The sequence below is a fragment of the Anomalospiza imberbis genome, chromosome 3 (assembly GCF_031753505.1).
Source record: "Anomalospiza imberbis isolate Cuckoo-Finch-1a 21T00152 chromosome 3, ASM3175350v1, whole genome shotgun sequence".
In the NCBI taxonomy this organism is placed as follows: Eukaryota; Metazoa; Chordata; class Aves; order Passeriformes; family Viduidae; genus Anomalospiza; species Anomalospiza imberbis.
The window spans coordinates 27,024,283-27,049,508 of record NC_089683.1 but is presented as its reverse complement, the minus strand read 5'-3'; the positions used below and the strand labels follow the sequence as shown (position 1 = coordinate 27,049,508).

At 37.2% G+C, this 25,226-nt stretch overlaps 1 protein-coding gene across 1 annotated transcript in view; it reads left to right on the top strand.

Moving 5' to 3' along the window:
• Positions 1–25,226, top strand: part of EYS (eyes shut homolog) — an 809,794-nt gene that overhangs the window by 518,539 nt on the left and 266,029 nt on the right. The window contains exons 33-34 of the mRNA XM_068183727.1: positions 21,783–21,973; positions 23,701–23,792. Coding sequence (XP_068039828.1) covers positions 21,783–21,973; positions 23,701–23,792 — 283 coding nt within the window. The remainder of the gene's footprint in view (positions 1–21,782; positions 21,974–23,700; positions 23,793–25,226) is intronic.

Sequence of the window (25,226 nt, the reverse complement as noted above, 5' to 3'; positions counted from 1 at the left end):
GAACATTGAAAATTGTGAGAGAACAATGTGTTTATATAAACAGCAGTCTTCTGTAAACAAAAGAAAATAAAGTTAGGATTTACCTACAGGTACCAGAGTACCATGGTAGGTTTATGACCCTTGCTGGTTCTGAATAACTAGCTCTTTTCAATGATAAAACAGATAGAAGACTTTATGATAGACACTGGCTCTGAGTTGGCTACACTTGATTACAGAAATGACCCTCAAAAAAAAAAAAACAACTTAATTTTGCACCGTGATTGGTTTTATTTTAACCTTTATATATTGAGCTTCCATTGCACTGATGATGAGAACTTGGTCTAGAGGAAGTTTAGTTTTCTTTAAAGAAAATTCCTCCACATATTCAGTGAAGTTCATACCTCTAAATGTAAGCATAATTGCATCACACCTGACAAAGCCAACAGCAGCTACAAGGTTAATCTGTCATGAAATGATCTACTGCTACTTCAGGCAAGAGAATACCAGCAGATTAACTGCATCATCTGGAACACAGGAGGCAGTGGAGCATCTTTGCAGTTATACCAAGTGAAAAGAAGTTATTCCAAGGGAATTTACTGTATTTTTTGCTGAGAACAAGTTTTTATTTTTCTTTTTCCAAAACTCTGAAGTAGTTCACTTTACAAGAAAAGTTGTATCTATGCTAATGATGAAGTGCTAGGTCAGGAAAAAGTTTTAGTTCACAGTCCTCTTGATTCAATTCTTTAAGGGCATGCTGCTGTTCTTGGAGAATAGCTATAGATATTGCTTAAGTACTGTCTACCACTCCCATTAAATTTTGCAGCAGAGCTCAGGACTCTCGTACTGGAGAGAGCAGAAGCTACAAAAATGTGTGCCACATAGGCCAGGCACAAAATACCCCAGCCATTCATACTAAAGGTGAGTTCACATCTTGGTTTAAGTTTAATAATGATGCAGGTATTCTTGTCTATAGTTCCCTGCAGCTCTCCAAGTCTGGACCTTGCAATGGCCATTGGTCCTCACAGTGCAGAAAACAGAGTTTTGGTCTTGGGTATATTTCACACACCAATGTCTGAAATGTGCTGCAAAAGCAAACAGAAGCATTTGCACTACCATGGTTAAGAAACACCATTCTGTAAAATTCTCGCCACCAGCTGTGGCCCAAAGTTAGTTAGTTCTTAAATGAGCAAATGAAAGTGCTCCAAAAAACATTCAAAGTCATATGGGAAGCTGGACATAAAATCTGCTCTACAGATTCACCTGAAGGTTGTTTGCCAATAGAGATTGAGAAGAAAAAAATAAAGTGAATATAACACTATCAGTAATCTAAACAGATAAATTCAGACTTTTCATCACTAAATGACACACAGACAAAACTTGCATAGTGTGTAAATGAACCTGTCAAGAAATATCAACTACATCTTTATGTTACAGGAAAGTCTCTACAGCTTGCTGTAGGTATTTATTGTTCTCCCATGTCTGATCCTGGTTGCCAAGCAACCACAACCATTTTGTTACACGTATTCAATATGAACTTCTACTGCATTTTTTTTCTTGTCTTAAAATTAATTGTAAGAAAATTCATCAGCTTCAATGTAGTTCTTTATTATGGTTCTCCTCAGCATTACAGATAATCCATATTGAACACTCTGTGTGAAAGAAGTCCTAAGAGCAAGAGAAGGCATAAATGAAAGGTTTCTATGACAAAATTTAATGTTGTTAAAGTATTATGTGTATGAATTTTTTGAGACACTATCTTTCTGTCAGGAACTAAGCAATAGACAAGGATAGAGAAAAATTCAGTAAAGTTAGTTTGGTATGTACCCTTCCCCTTTACAGGATGTAAAATACATAAAGTCAACACTAAACAGTTATTGAGGGCTGCTATTTTTTGATAGTAGAAAAATAGATATGTTAACTCACACAAACTAATGAAACATTGGTAAATCAGACAGTTTTTATTTAGATTAGGTTTCTACTAGAAATCATATCTGAGATCAAAACACAGCTAAAGTTTGGGACTTGTCATACTCAAACCTCTGAGGAGTTCTTGTGACAAATTTGATAAATCTGAAAGACAAATCTGAAAGACAGTTTGCAACACTGAACCCAGTGTAGTCGAAATATGAAATATGTGGTTTCTTGAGTTTTCTGCTAGCTTTGAATCAACCTTAAAACAGCCTTTTTTCCTTAATAATCTGTAGATGAAACGGAACATGTATTAAAATATTTTCCATGAGTGAAGTGGCCTTTTTTGTTACCTTGGCATTACTAGCAATTTCAAAATGTATATATTTATTAGAGTGAAGTTTCTTGACACACTCCATTTGATTCTGATGACTGAAGAGTAAACAGTCTCTTAAGGTTTTGAAAAAATGGTTCACTTAATTTCCTAAAATTTTAAAATTGCTCAGCAGAAGAAAGGGTGCAAGGAACTTGGCTGTAAAAGATTATTTTTCATAGAATATGAAATTAGAATATTACTGGTTCAGTAATGTCAGAGGCTTCTGTTTGGAATCACCAGTGGATAAAATTTTACCATATATTATTACTTTCTAGGTTAACATAGAAACTAAAAGACTAGAAACAATTCAGTGATGAGTAAAATCCTGATGTGGTATCCCTTCTGTCCTTCAGCTGAGCAGAAAAAATAGAATTTTCTCTAATCAAAATTCAACTACACAATTTAGTGCTTCAAGTGAGTTTTAAATAAACAGCAAAGAATGGGGGGAGGGAATCAGTGATACAAAATATGGAGGAATATGCTGAATTAATATATGAGACAAACTGAGTATTGCATTCTTATTTAAGTGTCCAGAAAACCAGTAGTACAACTTACTTTATTTTATCTAGAAAACTGTAGTACTTGATTCTTAAGTTCCTTGCATTCGAGGTCATCTCACATTTCTTGAATTTGAAGCTTCCTTCTCTGAGACATTAGGTGATTTGGAGGAACTTTGAAGGAAGATGGTCAATATTTCATTAATTGAGCTTCTCTTGTTCTGCATGAGTGAACAGATACTTCTCAGAACCTTGGAGTTATATGTTTTTTACCAGTTTTAGGGCCAACATTGCCCCAGGCAGCTCCTTTTCTTACTCTCCCTGGCTTTCAAGGACATTTAAGGTAACTATTAATCAAATCAGAAAAGTCAGCTTTGCTTACTAAATTTGGGATACTGTGTTGTGGTTTGGGTTTATTTAGTCAGCTGTTATATTAATGTTAGTTAGGTTTGTTCCTTGTACTCCCCCATTTTTCCCCTCACAGAGGTTTGTTCCAAGCTGTTTACCCAGAGAGTTCCCGCCACTTGGATCCCCTGGTACCTGTCAATCTTCCCACCTCTCCCTGTTTTCTCCTTATTTGGTCCAATCAGTCAGGGTTGTTCACTCCCTGTGGGTTGTCAGTCCTGTCTCTCGTGTGTCCCCATTGGGCGATACAGGTTTCCAACCCTGTCCACCCACTGCCTATTTAATCTGCTGCCAGCCTTTGTTTCTTTGGCATTTGTCACTGCATCCACCCTGAGAGCACTTTGTTCCTGCCCCGCTGGGGGGAATAAAGACTCTTTGGGCCTACAAACAAGTGTCCTTCTCTCGTCTCTTTGTCTCCTGTCAGCATGTGAAGCTACCAAAGCTGCGTAACCCACGATGCAGCACTCAGCACTATCAGGTTGGCAGACGCCATGCCCCTGGAGTGCCCACTCACGTGGCGGCCACCCGGCCTCTCACGGGCAGTGCTGGCTGGCGCCTCTCGTCTGCTTGAGGTCGTGGCAGGTAGCCGCCGCAATACTGTTCATTGTACACTCAATCATTTAAGAGATCATTAAGAGCCCATAGTCCTTAGCAAGACTTTAGACATATCATGACTTGGCTTGGAGATTAATGTTATCCATATGGGATCTAGGTAATCAGTGCAGCCCAGTAAATATGCTGTCTGCCCTGACCTGGCAATTCAGGGGCTTAGACTCGCTCTGGCCTGATCTGGATGTGGCTGGTTTAACCCCTTGTGCTGGAGCCAGTGGCTGCTGCCTCTCTTGCTCCAGCTTCAGCCCTGTGGTGGCCCCAGTGGGGAATGGGTGACACTCCCCACCTCCATCGCTGCCTGGCAATGCACAACCCTCTGTGTGCATGGGGCTGGTGCAGAGCTGGAGGCCACTGTAAGACTGAAGCTGGAAGTCTGGGAGAAGGAAAAGGGCTGTCACAGGGAAACATTTAAAAAGAACCCAAAGCAGTGACAAAGCTTGAGGACAAAGAAATGTGACAGTTTTTCTGGTGAAGATCTGAGGATGTTGACAGCTGACTGTGACCCCCTGCAACCTCTCACCCCCATCACTCCTGAGCAAGATTGAAGTATCAAGCATAGGACCCAGCAGAACACAGGAAGGATGAGCATAAGAGCTAAGAAAAGGGACAGATAACAGGAAAAGTTTATTACATAAAAATTTTAATGTTAATACAGCATTTCCATATTAGTTACACAGCATATGCTATGATGTTTTAAAACACTGATGTCTAGACCCCATGTAAGTGCTGTTTTCTCTTTTGCCTATGTCAGGATCTGGAGTCTGACACTAGACTGTCTCTATGCAGAGAAATAGATGTTTTTAGGATGTGATTCATCTCAAGAAATGCATCTAAAATTATTCAGGTAAATCATGTTAGAGAAGTTCCTCACTCCTCATCCACCATAAAGCAAACTGAGTCCTGTGTCTCCCTTCTCTCAGATACGTGCCCTCATCTAAGGCTACAAAATCTATACTTTCCTCCTCACTTAAGTTTTTCATGAATTTTGCCACTCTGAGGGACAAAGTACCCTCTGGGCTAGCTTTCTATCTAGTAGCTGGGACATTTGCTAACACATAGAGGACAGAGATCTTGAGTCCCAGACCTAGAAAAAAAATTAACCTGGGTCTTCCGCTGGCTGAACAATATAATAATTGCTTTGTAGCATAAAAGATGAACAGTGCCACTACCACCACCTTTGTGGAACTGCTGTAAAAGAGAATAACGATCCCTGTTTAGTTCTTTGAAAATGCAATTGTGCATGTCAACACACAGCATAAAATTCTGGCCTTCAGCAAGCAGGTGGACAGATCTGCATACAATCCTTACTCCAATACCTGGCAGCTGTGGAGGGTTTAGCATCACAGCAATGGCCTTCCCTGGTTACTATTATCTAGTGTTGGATACGTTCCTGCTTCATTTTCAGAAAGAACTTTTTGTTTTGGTTTATTGCTTGAAAATGCTTAATTTCACAATTACTGCATATTTCTTGATTCCTTTTTGATGGGCAGAAAGACACAGTGTAGGGATTTGGTCATGATCACTCTAGAGGACATGCTATTTAATCAGTAATTCCCTGAATAATATAAGGAAAAAAAAGGATATTCTTTATTTAGCAAACTGAATTTTTAGATAGATATTTTTACAGTCATTTTGATTATCTGAAGCGTTAAATTTCTGATTTTACTCTTTTTGTTACACTAAATAAGAGGTCTATGCCACTAAAGCCATGTAATTTTTTTTGTTTTTGCTTTTCTAGGCATAATGCAAATGATATAAATGACCATTGGCTTTCACACACTTCATTTGCAAATATATCTCCCCTTCTCAATTCTTATGAGTGTTTTCTTAGCCCGCATCCAAAACTGATGCATTCTTTTTATAACATAGATTTTCTTAGTGTCAAAGATGACCTAAATTCCATTCTTCTCTATATAGGTGGTGAGATGTCTTGCACATCTCCCTCCTTTTCTCTGTCCCAGTGGATTTTACATTCACATCTGCTGAATGTCATTATTGAGACATGTATATGATCCGTGACATGGCTAAGGAAGATGGGAGCTGCAGGTTAAACTTCTCCAGGCAGTGGGGTTTGTAATATGTATGTCTCTACCTTGCTTGTAAAAGTTTGTGAATTGTCATGTATTCAATATGCCTGCTACATATAAGAGAAATGCTTTTAATTCCTTCAGAGGGGTTAGCACTGTGCTCCTAAGGGATGAGAAGCCTGCTTTGTACATTAAATAAGGGAGACAATTCTAAGTCCTCAGACAAAGCTCAGTGTGCTGTTTTAGAGCTGTGTTAACACATTTCCAGTACAGTGAGAAGCTGATCTTCATTAGACTTAACTGAAAACAGTCAAGTTATAAATATCAGGTCATTTTTGGTACAGTCCTTAGAAAGTTGATAAAATTTGAAACTATGCTGAAGGAAAAGTTTCATAATTAACCTCATGGAAACTTAAGCTATGGAGTTTTCTTCACAAGAATGAAGATTTTAATACTAGCAATTGGGATGAATTTTTGATGTTTTGGTTCACAAAGCATAAAAAAAATTTAAAAGTATTAAATTTAAAAATAATAATTTCAGAATGGGCTATAAAAGATACAAACTAGATGTTTAATTTTTCTTTATAACTGTGAGAGAGTATTTTGATATGTTTTCCAGATATTTTTTAATATTTCTCCAATATTTATTTATAGTATTAGATATAAGGAAGTAGTCATATTCATAGTCATTATTAGCTAGCTTGAAATTTTAAGGTAACCAAATTGACTATAAATTTCCCATCCTATAAAGAGAAAGAAACAAAGGACCTTTACAAATTAATTAATGAAGATAGAATGAATGGCATCACCTGTTAGAATCAATATTTCTCTAACACTGTAAAGACCATCCAAAGTAATACACACATTGTATACCACCAAACAATCGAAATTTCTTTGTGCTGAGCTAATATCAATTTTCAGGACGATGCTTTTGTATTCCAGGGTCTGTCTGGTTTTTGTAAGTGTCTGTTCCTCTCCAAAGGGTGCACAGCACCTGCTCCTTTTATTATAAAACATATTGGAATTATTTTATTACTTTTGGCATATTAGAAATTGAAAACAATTAATCTTAAATACTACAGTGCTTCTCTTTAATCAAGTGATTTTCACATGAATATTTTGGTAAAAATCATATCTATCATACAACTAGCTATCAGATGCATCTATTCTTAGTTTTTACATTTTGTGTGTCTGAAATTACTGGTTTCAATTGTCTGCATTTAATGTGCCTAACATTCCTAATTAATTTTACTAAGATTTGGAAGAAAATTTTAAACACAGTTGGATGAATGAAATGTGATTATATCCAAAATGACAATAAACATTTTTTTCCAAGTTTTATTTGGTGTAAATAAGGCGGTTTTCTATTGTTATCAATATCTGCTGTCAATTCCCATCTAACTTTCAAAAGAAATTAAATCTGGGAGCTCTAGCTCCCAAATAATCTATTTTTGAAGGTGTTTGGCTTTTTTATAAAAACAGAATGCAGTGTTTGCCATGAAATTCTCAGTGATTGTTGCTGTGTGGTATTTAAGTCAGTATTTGTAGTTTGATTTTCCTGAGTAGTCTTTCCTTGGAGGCATGGGGGACAATATTGTTTTTCTTAAATTGTATTTTATATAGACCCTGTAAACCATGGGCTTACCAGGGGTGAATTTTAAATTTATGAGAAAGTTAACAAATACATTTAGATGGAAGTACTTGGCATATTGCCAGATTATGCAGAAGACCAAATAGCAGAAAAGCAACAGCTAAGAATTTTGCAAAGGCTTGGCTGTGAACTTAGATTATTTCCAGCTCCTATACAAATTGTAATTTTGTACCTCGTTCCTTCCTCAAATATTTCTATCTTGATTTTTTACATTCCATGCATATTGGAGATGTCTAAAGTAAACTAGTTGGTGTTTTACATTCACCTTGTTTACAAAGTTTTTTATCTGTTAGAATATAAATATGCACATTGGTTTTAGTGCTATGCAGAAGATGTAAAATATACTGGATTTACTCCTACTTTATATAATTTCAACAATATAAATAGTCATCATCAGAAAATTATATAGAAGTTATGAAACGTAAATTTTAAACAGCAATTCTTCTGTATCCAGCTTCTTGTTATCTAATTTTTGTCTTTAAAGGATGAAGGCATATTAGGAAATACATGACCCAAAGTTATAAAAATCTGGTTCTTTCAAACTCACAATAGTAAAGGGACCTTCCTAAAGCAGACCACAGTTTTGATGGTGTTGTTTTTGCAGGCACAGAGATTTATGGAACTAAACAAAAATTCCTGCTCTCTGGTAGGGCAAGACACTTTCCATACAGACATAAGTCATTTTCCAAGTGACCAAGATAAGATGGTGATCTGTTTTAGTAGTGGCAACTTTGCAGTTTTCTTTCTGTTCTTTCAGAAAGTTTTCTTGGGTTTGAGTGAAATGGGAATTCCTCTCTATTGACTGACAAGGATGACAATGTGGTCTAAATTCACATACTAGAACAGAGGGTGAAAATGACACTGATGCTGATAAGGACATCAGCAGAATGTTTCTATACCTGTGGTAAAAGTTAGGGCTAAATCTAAGCAGAGAAACAGGTGCTTTTTCATATTTTAAATTGATTTATGTTTTATAATGAAATATGTTTGGGGAAGCTTAGTGGAGAAGTTGAAATTGCATCTCCTGGGTAGAATACTCAGCAGAAATGAATGATGGATATCACAGCAGTAGCTATGTCTGTAGACTTTTAATATGTGAAGACAGACTCTTTATATAAAGAAGGCATTTTGCTTATGGTAAGAGCTGAAATATGAAACAAAGCAGAGGCTATGAGGATGATTGGGGGGCTGGGGCATATCTCTTATGAGGAAGTTGGGCCTGTTCCACCTAGAGAAGAGACAACTGAGAGTGGGCTTCATTAAAGTATAAGAGAATTGAATGGAGGGTGTCAAGAGGATGTTTTGAGGCTCTTCTCTGTGGTGCCAAGCAATAGAAGAAGAGGCAATGGGCAGAAACTGCATGCACAGGAAGTTCCACCTGAATATGAGGAAGAACTTCTTTCTCCATCACTGGCGATATTCAAGAACCATCTAGACACCACCTGATGCTATGTGCTCTAGGATAATCTTGCTTGAGCAAGGAGGTTGGACACTGTGGTGTCTTCCAACCCAACCCATCCTATGATTCTGTGAAAGTTTTGAGTGTTTTCTGTTGTGGACCTAAAAGTAAACATATTCACTGCAAAATAGGAATTGAGGTTTATTTTAGTTTTTACCTTAAACAGTATCAAGTGTAGATACTGCCTTTAATCAGCTTCTTAATTCCATCTTAATTCTAAGAGGCACCAGTTGCACTTAAAGTAAGTAATTCCAGACCAAGCAGAATTAACTATATATTTTAGTATGACAGTTTCTACTCTGACTATTACTTTATGACCTTTCTGAATTAAATCTGAATAAGAAATCTGAATACATCTATCTGAACAATAGTACTGGGCAGATTATTTGGAAAACTTTACTTTAGGTCCCTTTGCAGACAAAGATCCCTTTAAATACTTGGCCTCTCATTTATCTCTTAGAATTTCTAGAGATCCCTTTGGTTTCCTCGTCATTGTGGAAGAGCCAACACCACACCATCAGTGCAAGAAGAGCTACTGCTGTTTTGTATGTGTGACGTGAAATTTAAATCTGCCCCTACTTGCCTCATCTTACTTCAGTGCAAGCATAAGCACAAAGCTGACAAGGACTTCTGCATACTGAATTAGTTCTTCTGTTGTTGCAGATAGACAGTATAAACACTTTGAATGAGCTTCCACCTGAGTTCTGATCACACACAATCCTGACTTTTTGTTTTCACCAGTTTCAGAAATGCCATCCATATTACTCTTTATTCTGAAGCTCTTAACACTTACATTTCACTCACCTTAGTGACTGATTCCATTACTACTCATTCCTGATTTCTCATCTCTGCTCTCTTTCACTTACTATCTTACTATCTAGGATGCTCTGCTGCGTTTTCTTCACTGTTACTTGCTTTTCTGAATCACAACATGTTGTGGTTTAATGTACTTTGGTTTTTAGTTGGGGAGGGAGTCCATGAGCTGCGGAAGTGGTTTCCTGTGGGACCTTGGCAGCTTCCTTCAGGCTTGGCAGAACCAATTAGCTGGCTAGTTTTGAATATTGACACCCTTTTAAACCACTTAAGAAAGCTGAACATGCCTCTGTGAAATCACATTTAAAAAGGAACAAACCCCGGGAGAAACTCTCTTGCTTCCAGACTTTGAAGAGGTAACTGGACGCCAGGCGGGCCAGGCCCCACTCTGCTGGGCAGTCTGGCGGGGCCGGGCCCTGCTCTGCTGCAGCGCTGGCTGGGCCAGGCTCGCTGCTCTGCGCAGCCAGGTCGGCTCAGCCCGCAGCGCGGCTCCGCTGAGATTCTGCCACCGCTGGGTTCTAACCACGGCCAGCAGGCCAAGCCAGCTCCATTTGGCTACGAGTGGAGCTGAGTCAGGCTCCACTCCAGCCATGACCTGCCAAACCATCCTGCTGGTGCCATGGAAAAATCATGTGTTGGAGAACAGAGGCAGCCCTGCAGCCCCGCAGCTGGAATTGAACATGGCAGGCGCTGGAAAACAGCCATGCAGCCAGAGTGGCCACTGCCATTGCCCAGCAGTGATCACATAATCATCTGCAGGCCCAGGCAAGATATTAACTCTTTCTGTGCACAGATGAAACTTGCAGACATCGGTCCTCTCTCAAGTGAGAGAAAAAGGAAAGAATGAAGACACGTAAAAAAAAAAACAGAGACACCAAGGTCAGGGCAGAAGGGGTCAAATCCCAGATGGGAGAAGAGTGAGGAGGTATCTTAGTCTTGGGCTGAAATTCTCTTGTAAGGCTATGGTGAAGATATAGTTGATACACCAGACTTTGGATTTTTTCCCTGTAAGTCATGGAATGCATTGGGAAGACATAGCAATCTAACCACAGCAATGAGCAGAGGCACCTGTGTTGAAGCAAGCAGATGTTGAAGTTGCTGTGATCCAATGAGAAGGTAGAACAGAGAGATATGAGAGAAATGAGAAACCTTGCCCCAGGGATGGAAGAAGAAAACCTCTGTTCCCAGAGATAAAAGAAGTTTTTGCTTCTATAATAGAGCAGCTCATCCTTAAAATTGTACCCCAATAAGCTGAAATGACCCATTATGTTAGTTGTAGGAAAACTACAAAATCGTGGGAGGGACTTTACAATTGCAGATTTCTGGGTGGCTGCTATTCATGAAAATTAAAACCACAAGAGAACTTTTTCTTGTATAAAAGTTCCCATGAGAAGTCTCTGACGGCAGGAGAGACTCCTCTCCCTAAGTGGACTGAATAGAGATTATTTTAAAAGTGGTAAACTTACTGAAAACATCAAATTTGTCTCTTTACGTTGTCAGTGGAAAAAAGAAAGAAAAGTCTGGGGGAGGAGAAGTCTTCTGAATGTTTAATCTGATTTCTTATTAATTTTCTTTTAGTTCTGGTAATAAAGTTTTCTTTATACCATTTAAAGGTTTCAGCCTGCTTTGCTCTCTCCCTAATCCTTATCTCACAGCAGAAAATGAGTAAATAATTCTAGTGGGTGCACTGGCATTTGGTCAACACTGGACCCACCCCATTAATTGGTGCGTTGGCTGGGAAACTCAGTTTGGTGAACCAAAACTACTACACTTGGTGTTTCTGCCAAATTTAACCCAAATTTTGCTATACAATATATTCCTAATTTGTCAACTAGTGTACACCCCAGAGGGAGGGGAGCCTTTTATGTTCTACCACCATTTTCTTTGCTCCATATGTGCCTTTGAATGTATTCTAAATTTGACCAGTGTTTCCAATATCAAAAATATTGTCATCCTAATTTGTGAGCACACAGGAAAACTTCATATATAGTATATGCCTTCTTAACACAGTTAAATATTATGTATTTTGCATGGCTTCTTCAGAAGCAAAAAGTCTTGGTTTTGCCACCTTAATTGTCTCTGTCATCTTGATAACAGACATCTTTACCTTTTTTTTTTTTTTTTTTTGCATCACCAATAAAGGTGTATGGGTAACTTGTTTTGCAGCTCTGAATGCTATCTAGGCAGCATTTTTAAGTTGTCTATCTTTCAGCCATGTTGCCTCATTTAGGTTTGTAGTCAGTTTTGTGTTTAACGTGATCTTAGGATAAAAAATGGGGATCTTTCCACAAATTCTCATTTAGAAAGCCTGTATCTCAAGCAAGGTGCAGTTACTTCAGAGTCCAATCTGCATTTAACCAAAGATACTAGTCAAGGGCTATACAAACCCATATATTTGCTCTGAAGCAACAAGAAGCTACTCATTTTTCATTATCACCAACAAATTCCATACATACAGTTATTTTGGAAGATGTCCAGAGTCTGCACACTTAATTTTCTTGTCATGATTCATACAGAATCTGTGATATGGAAAACTTGTGTGAAGGCCTTCTTTTACACAGTAAATTCTTCTACATAGGGGAAAGAACGATTCACGTTTTTAACATTCACTGTGTTTTTTTGTTGATGCTTTGTGTGCATGCAGTTCTTCATTAGAACAAGTTAAATAAGAAAACAGTGCATTAGAATTAGAATGTATTAGAAAATGCTTAAGAAAAGAATGCATTAGAAGCCTGCAGGCTCCTAATACATGATTTAAGATGAAGGAAGCAGAAATAATGCTCACCAGACTATTAACTGAGGCCTTAGTATTTCTTTCATAGAACAGCTGCATATTTGCACTGTCTTACTGGGGGAAAGGAAAGTAGGGAGATACAGAAATACTGAATACAGTACTATATGTAAGATATTAGTCGCAACTTCACCAGAAGGAGTGAATGAAGTATTACTTCAGAGCACCATAGCTTTGCTGTTGGTGTCATGAGTGTCATCCCAATTTGTAAAAGACAGCTTGATATGGTAATACTGTAAATACTGTTCATATTTGAAAGTACAACTTCAGTAGGGAATGTTTTCAGGCTTCATGTGTCCAAGATGAAGACAGATTGTGCAGCTGATATTAGCCTGCCCATTTGCCACCAGCCTGAGAGATGTCATACATACGTGTGACCAAAACAATGCTTACTGAGGACAAAAATATGCACTTGACCAATTTAACTGCAACTCACCAGGCAGTTAGAAGCTAATGCAAAATCACAACTGTGGTAAATTCAACAATACTTACTTACAAATGCAGAACAGATAAAAGTTAGTTGTCAATTTAGTGGGGCATGTGCACAATTAATAGGTAAAAGTAATTACTATAAATTACAAGGAACAAGCACAGCTAGTTCACAAGCCTTAGATTGCCATCTTGCTGCAGCATTTCATCTGTGACTGACAGAGGTGGCTTTCATGATAAACATTACTTGAATCTGATGCCTTCACAAGAATTTATATAATAACCTTCAACAGGAAAAAGCACACTCTTGAAAATACTTGTCAGCAAATCACCTGAATTTCACTTCTCCCAAAACTGCATAATCTTAAGCAAATTCAGTCTGAATTGCTAAAACAAAATGTTTGATATCTGAATATTTGGATCTGGAACAAGAACAAATTATTCACAGAGTTCCATTATACTCCTGCTAGATACCATGCATTCATCCTCAACTAAATGCAGCGAATAGACAATATTATTATGCGTGTCACTTTTAATGAAAGAAAATTTAAAAAATACATTACTTCTACCAGTGGATTTGGCCAGATATAAATATTGTCTTTTTCTGGATTTCATAATGGGATTTTTCTTTATTTTCCATTCACAAAATAATCTTGCTTATATTATAGACTTGGTATTGGGGGTAAGGGATGATTACTGACTTTTTTTTTTTTATTTTAGGCTTAAAAAGTTCTGCTTTAAGTGTGCAGCTCTCACAATACATTGCAAGGTCTTGATTCTCTTGCTATTGACATCAATTGTTTTTATTCTGAATAATGGGAAGATAACGCCCTTTGGAATAGCTTATAGTACTATAAAGGATATCTTAAATTTACATTTTTAACTCCTCTTGCTTTGACCATTAATATTGTTGTAATCTTTAAAAGAGTTATTATATGCTAAAATAGTTTAGTTCTGTTTGTTCAAAGTCTAGTTGTAAGAGACTGAAAAACAGCATGTTGGTTTATGAGTAAAGGGCAAAAAACTTGGTTTCCTTTGGATAGAACTGCTTTTCTCCCAGTGGTGGCTCTAATGCTTTCTAGCCTTGGGGGTTATCAACATATAGGCAGCAGCACTGGGCTTGGTGCTGGCTGTGTGCCAGCTGCCAGTGCTTTGTAAGAAAGAACAGCAGGGGGGAAAGATTTTAGCAGGGCTTGTGAAGTTCTGCTGGGAGCAAGCCAAATCATCCCCAAGGTAAGAGCTGTTTCTGATTTCTGCTGTAATACTACTTGATCCTCTCTGTGTCTCTTCTAGTACATTTAAAAAAGAAAAAACACCACAGTCTTTAGCTGAAGCGGAACCACACACTGCTGATATTTTTCCTGATTTTTACATGTATATATATATATATATGTGTGTGTGTGTGTGTGTGTGTGTGTGTGTATGTTTTATGCCTTCAGTGAGAGAATCTCTTCTATTCACTTCTGATTTCCATGAACATAATACCTCTTTCCATTATCTGTATGTTGATGAGCTAGTCCACATGGCAAAAAATCCCTTCTGGGACTGGCAGGCAGCAGTCAAGCCAGTATCAGTTCATCTCACTAAGCTATTACTGCAATTAATAGATATAGGCAGTAGATTTGAATTTAAAATCTACACTTCATCAGGAAACAGAATCCTGCTTTAGAAACTATTGATAATTTTCTGACCATAATAAAACCATTTCTTGCACTAATTGCATTCCAGATGCCTACTATAATTCAAATGCATTACTGCTAGAAGGCTCTGCCCCCCTTTTCCCTGAGTTCAGGGAGAATATTTTCAGTTCTTTGCAGTCAGCATTTTTATTTTTAAAAATTTGAAAAATTCATTGTGTAAGAAAATATTATATATATATAATATTTTCTTGTAACTCTTGAACAGAATGAGGGAAAAACTGAAAATTAATAGAAAATGCAGCCTACTGTCTCCTACATGGAGTGAGTAGTGAAAGTGAGGACACTTTCACTCAAAAGCATTACAGACTGGCCATTGGACATGTAGGAGTTAAGAATCAAAACTTGGATCAACAGACATAACTGACATATGTGTGAGGAAAGGAGAGATGTGTAATAACTTCAGGAAAATGGAAGGAGCTTCCTGGGATGTAGGGTCTGATGTTCCATACCATTAAGGTACCTGAATTCTACATATGTGTTTCTGCATGTGTTTATGTGTATATTTAGGCTAGTAGTGAAGGTCTTGTGAAGTAATAGGAGCTCTAAAACAGTCATGTTTTTCTTTCAGAAGAATTTCAAAGGCTACTCAAATCCCTGCCTCTGTGTAAGCATGAAAAAGCAACAGTAAAGGGCGTTTATTCATAACTTGTTTTTCTTTGTTTGAAAGCTACTTGTGGGCTGCACTGGCAACCGTTCTGGATGTTAACCACATTTTATTGTTGTCTAACACACCACATTAGAGAACATTTCAAATTTGAGAGAAAAACATAACTATAATTCCCTGCTAGTCATGCAGCACAGACTTCTGTGACAGCATAAAACATGGATTCACTGTAATTGTGGGTTTGTTATGTGGAACCAAAGGTGAAGCACATTGCAGTGAAATAGCTTTGCAACTGTAAATAGAAATAATGGTTGGAGAACATTGTTCTCCTCTGCCTTTAAGACATTTCAGCTAAAAAGACTAAATTAAATGTATGGAAGTAAATGAGACTCATTTGAAAATAAACTAAAGCCTTTTAAATGGTGGTTAAAATATGAAGAAGATTATTGTATTTAAAGAAGAAAAGAGTAAAACTCATGGATTATTTTGCTGTGGCTGTTTTTCAGGACTTCCTGGAAATATTGACCTTATTTCAGATGCAAAAAAGAGTGATTAAAGTGACTCATTAAATATGAAACTTCAAAGAACGTAGATTTTTTAAGAGAAAACAAATGTAAGGAAAATGAAAGCTGAGGTACTTTCAGTACATTGAGAGTGAAAAAAAATAAACCCCACTCCTACATGCATAGGCTACCTGAAACAGAAATTTCTAAAAGCCTGAAACAGAAATTTCTAAAAGTGGTAACAAAAAAAAAAAAAAAAAAAAAAAAAAAAATCGTATGACTAATATTATCCATTAGCCCTACTTTTATATTTTATGAAATTTAAAAAAAAATAATAGGGAGATGCATTCTTTGTAGTTAGGACAGCAAGTATGTTTCTACTGCGGTAAGATACCTGTTTCAATTTAAGAATATTTTCTCTTATCCCTCTGTCATTAATGTCTGCAAAGAGCCTGACTAGAGGCTCAGTAAGACTCCTGCTCAACGGCAGTACTGAAGGCCCCCCATGCCTTCCTCCCACACCGAGAGCTCTGCAGTCACTCTTGGTGCATTGGGCTACCCTTGCAGTGTTATTGGTGCCCATAGGGAAGAGTAACAAGGGTTAAACATCTGTGAGCTGGGCAAGCCTGCTGGTCCCTGCGTAGAATCCCAGATCCTTGCTCTGACAGACAGTCAAGCTGACAGACAAGCCTCTGAGGACATCAGGTTGGATTGGTGTAAGGCCCCAGAGCTCACTCAATGAGTATTTTAAAAGGATTTAACTTTTTTTTTTTTTTTGCAGCTTGAGTTAGATGCAAGGGAGAAACACTGACAAGTTATTCTCAAGAGGGCAAACAAATAAAAACTTTACTGTCAAACTTCAGAAAATCTGAGAACTTTTTAATGTTAGAGGAACATTAAATCAACATAAAACATTTCACAAAGCATTCATTTAGCAAACTCTAAGCCATTCCACTTAGCAAACTCCAACCCATCTGACTTTAAGTTACTCAGATTTTGAGAAGAAGTAATTAGAAGAGAGAAGAGATATAGAAAAGAAAAAATATAGCTACCACTTCTGGTTCCAGTGGTGTTCACCTGTGAGAAATTCAAAGAGGATGTAGGGTGAAGACTGGTGTGTGCTTTGTGCTCTGGCTTACATAGACATTAGCTTTCCTGGGTCCTTCCCTTAGGTGGGAGTTCTGGTCATTCGGCCACTTAGGAGTTGGGTTAGCATGTGGAGCATTGCAGTGTGGAGCATTGCCTCCCACATGCCAGGGTTTGGCCTCACTGCTGGAGTACAGCCTCTGGGGGTGCAGGGTATGTGGAGCAGGGCATGGCCTTGCCAGGGCAAGACCTGGCCTGCCCTTTTCCCCACGCATGTGCCTGAAATGTTTCAAGCCAGAAATCTCCTCCAGTCTCACACAACTAATGTATTGGTGCCTCCATACCCTGCCAAAGGGAGTCTTGCATGCTGTTTGTGTAAACCTGGGATATGGATATCCATTGGAAGTCATCTGTTGGGCTCAAGCGGTCTGCAAACAGCCCTGTGAAACAGTCCTTGCTCTGACTTTCTTGTTTTGCTTCTCTAATTTTTTTTCTTTTGGCATTATCCAGTTTTAAACAAACATAAGTGGTTTTTATGACCACAGTTTTATGCTAGTAAGAAATGTGTTCCTTCTTAATAAAAAATAAATAAAATTTCAAATAGAAAATTAATTGTTCTGATTTTTCATGACAGCTCCTTTCCATAGGCAATATTATACTCTATTTGAATGTTGTAAGATAGTTCTAATTAAAAGAATAACAAAAGATGTGAAATATTTGCCCATGAAAAAGAAAAGACCAATAGCTTGAACAGAAGGACTTTGTTCCCAGGTGTAACATAACAAAAAGAATAGCAGAAGAAAGAAGAAGAGCATTATTATAATCTTCTTTTTACCTGAGTCCATGCAAACTGCAGGGGGTACATTATACATAGAAATACCTGGAGACAAAAGTTCAATCACCAGGAGCGCATGCTTGTGAACATAATAAAAGTTTTTATTATCTCTCCCTATCTGCCTTGAAAAACCAAGACGTACAATTGTGTAGCTCTCAAAAATTTTTACATTTGCAGGCCTCCATTCTGAATCTGATGCAGTTGGTACTCATTGGAATAACAAAAAACCAGGCAAGAGTTAACAAAGCTTGGCTGTCAGCTGGATTTCAGACCTGCCTGTGTATCTGCTTACTGTTACAGCTGAATCTGAAATTTTTTAACATTCAGACATTAATATGAATCCAGTAAACAGAGAGCTGGATGTATGCAGGGGAGAAAGCTAAAGCTGAGAGGATTTTATAAACCAAAGGGCTTGTCTGTTTCTTTAGAAAGCAAGTGTTAGGCATTCTTAGGGAAAGATAAGATACAGTTTCGATTTTTCTTTTTTTTTTTTTTCCTAAAGGCTTGGGGGATGAGTCCTTTCCATTAGGACAAAAAGCAATCTAGGATGCCAACTCCAGAGGTCAGATGAAAAAACTGCATCTAAATACAGTAGAAGGATTATAAGCAAAGCTTATGTTCTATAAAAAGAAATTGTGTACTGTTACAAATAATGTGAGAATCTTAACAAGTAAACTACAGCAGTGATTTATTTTAATAGCTGTTGTGGGAAGGTATGTAGCCTGTTTGTTATTGAAGTAGTATTTTTATGGATTTTACAGAAACCCGGAGCCTGCTAAATATTTTTCAGTGCTTTTTCTCATTAACTCTTTCCATATTTGTGGACAAGAGCAATTGCAGCAATTTTACTGCAGATGATCTGTTTAAGAACTTTTCTGTTTAGCAGCATGAATGTATTTCCCAGAAGAAGCCAAACTGGCCTCAAATCCATGGACCTGTGGAGTGTATTGTCTTGCAAGGCATCATCACTTGTTGCCATATGACAATAAATATAAATTGATTTTGTCAGAATAAAGCAGCAAGTTTTCTCTGCAGTGCTCTGTGCACTTGCTACAATTACATATAGAAAGTTAAAGGTAGATGCCACTAGCTTGTGCTTGTTTGGTCTTCCTTGAATTTTTGTAGATAATTCAGTCTGACCTCAGTTATCAGAGTTAAATTACAGTTTCAGAAATCGTGAATAAACTGTTTCAGCAACCACCTTTTTTTTTTTCTCTACTTATGATTACAGATTTTACTCTTCTGTGAGATCTAGGGCCTCAAATGCCTTGTGTTAGCAAATCTCTGAAGAGCTGACATAGTTTTGACCTGTTCTCACATGTCAACTTTATTATATACTGATCAATGTGGGAGAGAAAAACAACCCAACAATGAAAACAACCCACCTCCAAAATATTAGGAAGGTAGCAGGATTTCGGACTGCAGGAAGGCAATGTTGTGTGCAACTTTGCTGTCTTTTAGCCAAACTGATCTCATAAATGGATCAAGAAAAAGAGACGGTTAGATACCAGACTTTCAGGAGTGTGGGGATAACTGAGTGGTTCCTTGGGATAAGCAAAATCTATTCAGGGGCAATTCAGGGCAAGCAGAATGAGAGAAAGATTTAGAGCTCAGTGGCTTGCTCTGGAAGGAAAACAAACAAGGGTTACGGATTGGCAATAATTCTTGAAAGCCTTTTATCTGAGAAATTGTCCTGTCTATAAAGTGTAAAAAGCATTTCTTTTTAATTTAATTTTCTGAAATTTACCCCTACAGGCTTATAGTTCAAAAAAGTATTTTTAAGGATTAAATACACTTAAAATTGTAAAATCTCTTTTATTGCAGCACTGGTTATTGATTGGTATTGCTTGAAATTTTTGGTCTATTTTACTGCATGTTGTATGTATGGATATGTTGATAATTCTTATATAGTACTGAGAATTTCTTAAGACCTTTGCTTGAGATTTGACTGCACTGACTGACTTTGTAATTAAGTTTATACAAAGTCGTGAAAGGATAAAATTCGGCATACCCTTACAGTGATACACAAAAGTTCAACATCAACAGTTTTTGTTTTATCCCAGTATTATTTTTGTTCAGAATTTAATCATATATAGTGAAGTATTTGCTATTGGAGTTGTTGTCAAAACAGATTAAAATTTTACCTATTTTGGAAACTAAAAAGAGATCTGTGACCTTCAAAGATACTCTAAACCCCTGTAGAAATGACTGAGTGAAATTTGATCAAAGTGAAATGGAATAATTCACTCATGTGTTGTGTATTGTATATAGGTTGCTAATGTTGCACCAACATTTTTCATAAGATGGCTGAATTGTTAATATTTCTTTACATTTTTATCAGTCTCATGAAGCTGATCAAACAAATAGTGGTATGCTGTGAGACTAAAGCGTATACCTGTTTCTACACAAATCAAAATACTTTACTGCTCACCGTACTGCTCAAGTATGGAAGATGACCTATATTTTTAAGCCTTTACAAGCAGACAAATGTAGTGATCTCAGTTTAAATACTGGCAAGTGAAAAAACCAAAGTGCAAGATTGCATCTGTGTATGAATAGGCACCTATGTGCATGTCTGTTCCCTTGTAAGCACACCATAAGGGAAAGAAAAAGGGGAAAAATGAGGGAAAGTGAGAAATAAAGGAAAAGGAGAGAAAAAGTAGGGAAGAAGGAAGGAAGGAAAGGAAGGGAAGGGAAGGGAAGGGAAGGGAAGGGAAGGGAAGGGAAGGGAAGGGAAGGGAAGGGAAGGGAAGGGAAGGGAAGGGAAGGGAAGGGAAGGGAAGGGAAGGGAAGGGAAGGGAAGGGAAGGGAAGGGAAGGGAAGGGAAGGGAAGGGAAGGGAAGGGAAGGGAAGGGAAGGGAAGGGAAGGGAAGGGAAGGGAAGGGAAGGGAAGGGAAGGGAAGGGAAGGGAAGGGAAAAAGTAGAGGAAAGGAGCAGGGAAAGGAAATATGAGAAGGAAGAAGGAGACAGGAAGAAATAAAAATACAAAGAAGCCCCTTTTAAGTGTATTCCTATGTCACCTGGTTGGCTTGAAACCGTGTATTCACATACCTTTTCTATTTAAATAAGAGTTGCACCTGCCCTTGTCAGTTATTGCACAGGGTGCTGAATGCTATGAGGTTTATAGATAAATCAGACAAGCTGGATATAGACCCACAGGAAACTTTCAGCTTTCACTCTAGCACCACAAAATAGTTGATATATTATTAAGATGCCAACTTCATAATTAGGTTGTAGAATGTCTTCCTTCCTTTCCATACTGTGTAGTTTCTGTAAATACTTCAAACCCATTCATTCTTGCATCTAGGTTTGATGTAAACAACTAATTTTGGAGAAAATATTGAGCCAAAGCTGCTAGATATGTACCAAGTGTTTCATCTTTGCAGCCTAGTCTTTCAGGGATTGATCTATATGCTTGCTTAGTATAATTTGACAAAAACCTTTATGTCTAGTTATATAAACTCTCAGTGTTAACCTTTGACAGAAGAAAACTAATATCATTTTTCAGATTCATATATGAATCCTTGAAAGATGTAAAAAATTATCCTATATCTTTGCTACCACTACCAGAATAAGAAAGCACAAAATTCGCAGAATGTCTGGGTTGGAAGAGACCTTCAAGATCATCGAGTCCAACCCATGCCCTAGCAACTCAACTAGATCATGGCATCGAGTGCCATATCCAGTCTTTTTTTAAACACATCCAGGGACGGTGATTCTACCTCCCTAGGCAGTCCATTCCAGTACTTTATCACCCTTTCTGTAAAAAACTTTTTCCTAATATCCAACCCATATTTCCCTTGATGCAGCTTGAGACTGTGTCCTCTTGTTCTGTCAGTTGCTGCCTGGTGAAAGAGGTCAACCCCCACCTGACTACAACCACCCTTCAGGAAGTTGTAGAGAGCGAGAAGATCACCTCTGAGTCTCCTTTTCTCCAGGCTAAACAGCCCCAGCTCCCTCAGCTGTTGCTCACAGGGCTTGTGTTCCAAGCCCTTCACCAGCCTCGTTGCCCTCCTCTGAATGCGCTCAAGCACCTCAACATCCTTGCAGTGTATGAAGACGAAAAATGTCTTTATATCCTTACATGTATCAAAATTCTATTCACAGATTTTAGTTATGCTCGCTACTATGGTGATTCTTACCTGGAATTTCAAGGCTTACATTTGAACATGCAAAACTTCATCCATATGGAATTTAAGACCAATGATCCGCATGGACTTCTCCTAAATATTGAACAGAGCCCAGAAACAATACGACATTTTTTAATTCGTCTTGTCGTCAATAATGGTACTTTACAGGTAAGGCATCAAAATCCCCCACTGAAGATAAAGTAAATAAAAGTTGAATCTGTAAAAATTTTAATCTTTTTTTATGTTCTTACTGTAGAAGATAGTAAATAAAACTGCAAAGATTCTTGATATCTTCAGTATTTTAAGGAAAATAGTTGTTAAACTTGCTGTCTGTTATGTCAATTCTTGGCTAATATGATCAATATGACTCACAAGAGTACACATTAAAACACAAAAACAAAAAATATAGGTTTTGTCTTTACATGTGGTACAAATTAACTTACTGTATTTTATACCTAAACTAACTGAATTTCCTCATGTGGAATTTCATTAAAATTGTCATAAGGAAGGCTTATGTCATAGGTATAGGCATAGAAATTGAGTGAATTGTCATAGGAAAATTTACCATATTAAGGAATAGAGTGTATTTTTTTTACCACCTATCTCTAACTAGAAATCTTTCACTTCATATATTACTTAAATCAGTTCCACAGGATCAGGAAAAAAACCCTTTTTTTTGGCTTTTGTGGACAGATGAACTAGGAATATACTTGTTTATAAACTTTAAAGAGTAAAGTATTTATCATGGTATATCTTTACCTTCCACAAATTATTCCATCTTTTCTGAGGAAGAGGTAAAGCTAGAGCTTTATGAAGAGATTGGCAGATGCTAAAGAGGTTGTAAAAAGATATTAAAGAAAAGTTACTTTTCTTATAACTTATCTCTCATTTTCCTGCTAAACATTTCCCAAAGTACCTGTAATTATTTTCTTTTGTAAAACCTGTGAAATGTCTGTTGGAGACAGCATTTTTGTATTATATTTGCATTCACACTTGAAAACCATGACCATACAAAACAGATATATAAACTGAAGATAAATAGAAAATAAGAAAAATACCTTTTAGTTTATTTTGTTATATCATGATTTTTTTTGTCTTTTATTATATTGTGACTATCTTTGTCCAGAAAAAAAAGATGAAATTAGTCACGGGCAGGAAATTATCCAACGTTTAGAAAATGGTGATGGCTTTAAGTTCATCTTACTTGTATTCATGGTAAAGTAATGATGCAGAAAAATATTTTTCTAACATATCATAAGCACCATAAAATATGAAAGTACTTTAATTGACACAAATCTATTCAGAAATCCCAGTGTGCCATGCTAAAACTAATTGAATTCACTTAATCATTCACAAAGCTGGTCAATTAAATGTGGATTTAAAGCCCAATGAACAAATGGTTCTAAGCTCACAATCAAGCTACAATTACAAGTAGACAAACCATGAAATCAAGTACTTGTTCACATTAGTATAGGAAATTAAATGGTGCTCCAAAATGCTCAAGCCTGCACGCTACATTACGTGTTTGGAAGGGTAAGGAAGCCATAAAATGTTAAGTAAAATTCACCCATGGCCAGTATTAATTTCAGATGGGTTGCAGATGGTTGACTTCTTTGCAAATCAGACCCATAATATGTGATTGTACAATACACAAAGATTAAAGCATTTTCATGCAGGTTAGGAAGCATATATGTGTACTTGCATATTTCTGGTACAATAGGCTTCCTTATCCAGAACTTTTAATGAAACATTAATTTTCCTCGATACACATGACATCCTTAAAGTTTTTGTTTTTTTTTTTTGAAGCCATTTCTCGTTTTAAAATTCAGGTTTCAATGCCTGAAACTGTTTAATTATTAGAAATAATGTAATTAAAACTTTTTCCCACTCTGTAGTACCAGTATTTATGCGATGACGCAGCAGAAGTCAAAAACATCACTACCACTGCTAGAGTGGACGATGGACACTGGTATAATGTGCAAATTAGGTAAGTTTACTGCTTTCTGGTTTTATCATTGTTTCAAAGATCACATAGATTGGACCACTAGTAAATCCCGCAGATAATATATCTGATAAACTATGATACCTGAACATGTACTGTAAAATCATGTTATGGTAGTCTGGGCCACAACACATCCTTGGAAAGAATGTTTAAAACTGTAGTTGGACAGTGCTCATCACATCCCTGACGTGCTTAGTGGAAATAAATTTATTGTTATTGAAATCATTTACTGTAGCAAACGTAAACATTCAGTCAGGGAAGATGATGCACAGTAACTCCAAGCTACTCAGTTCAGGAAATAGTTGAATTTCCAACAATGAGAGTGTGACTTATCGAAAAATCTTGGAAAATAAATACATAGGCAGAAGCAGCACCATGACTTTCATTGCTGTCACTGACTTGCAACTTGTAATAGGATATATTATTCCTGTAAAAGTAGCAATATGTGAAACTGAAGGAGAATAAAATGAAAAGAAAATGAGGTAGGAAAATGAGGTAGGTAGTAGTCTTTCCATGGTTTTTTACATAGATATGTCGAATGACCAAATATCCATGCTCATGGAATCCACAGCCTTGGAAGTGGAAGTTTTGGGTTCATTTTATCAGAAAGTTAGGCACCTAGTGTGCTCTCTGGGTGCCTAGTTCCTATTAGGTAGCTTAAAATAGGTCCAGTCATCTTGTCCAGCTAGAAGAAAGCAAGCTAGCTGTCTGCTTGTCTCTCAAGAGTAAGTTAGTCCTTAAAAATTTTGTGGAGGAGTGCAGAAGGAACAAATACCTTTTACTGGAATCGCCCTTTTATAACTCTTTTTGTCCAAACATTGTGAAATGAAGAACTTTTGCAGGGCAACACTGTCCCCTCTTCCTTCCATGGGAAATATAGTGGAGTGTGTATCCATTATACTGTGCCTTGCTGCCTCAGATGTGGCAGTGAGTACTCAGTGAGGAGAATCAAAGTTTGTTTCTGCATTTCAGTTACCATTGCTATCATATTTTTTTTTTCCAGCAAATTGAACCACACTCATGGCTAGGACTGTTCAGTAACATACACAAATTAATGCAAGGAGCATAAGCCAGTAATCCACTGTGGTTGTGCTTATCACCCAAAAAGGAGCACCATAAACCAAGCCATGCTAATGGAAGCTAAAGCAAGTGTAAGCTCCTCTGTGACCAGGAAAGAAATAGAACACAGAGGCTCGATGATACTGATAAAAGTGAGATTCTCTATAATCTAATAACATACAGAGTTCTGTTTATTTCTTGGTTATGACTCCCTCTCCATATCAAAATAGAGAATTTAAATTGGAAAATAATTTTTAGAGAAGAGATATAAAGATTATAAAATCATTAAGCAGCTTCTATATGAATAGAGACTAAATACTCAAGTAGTCTGAAAGCCCATTAAATAGACAAGTAAGAGAG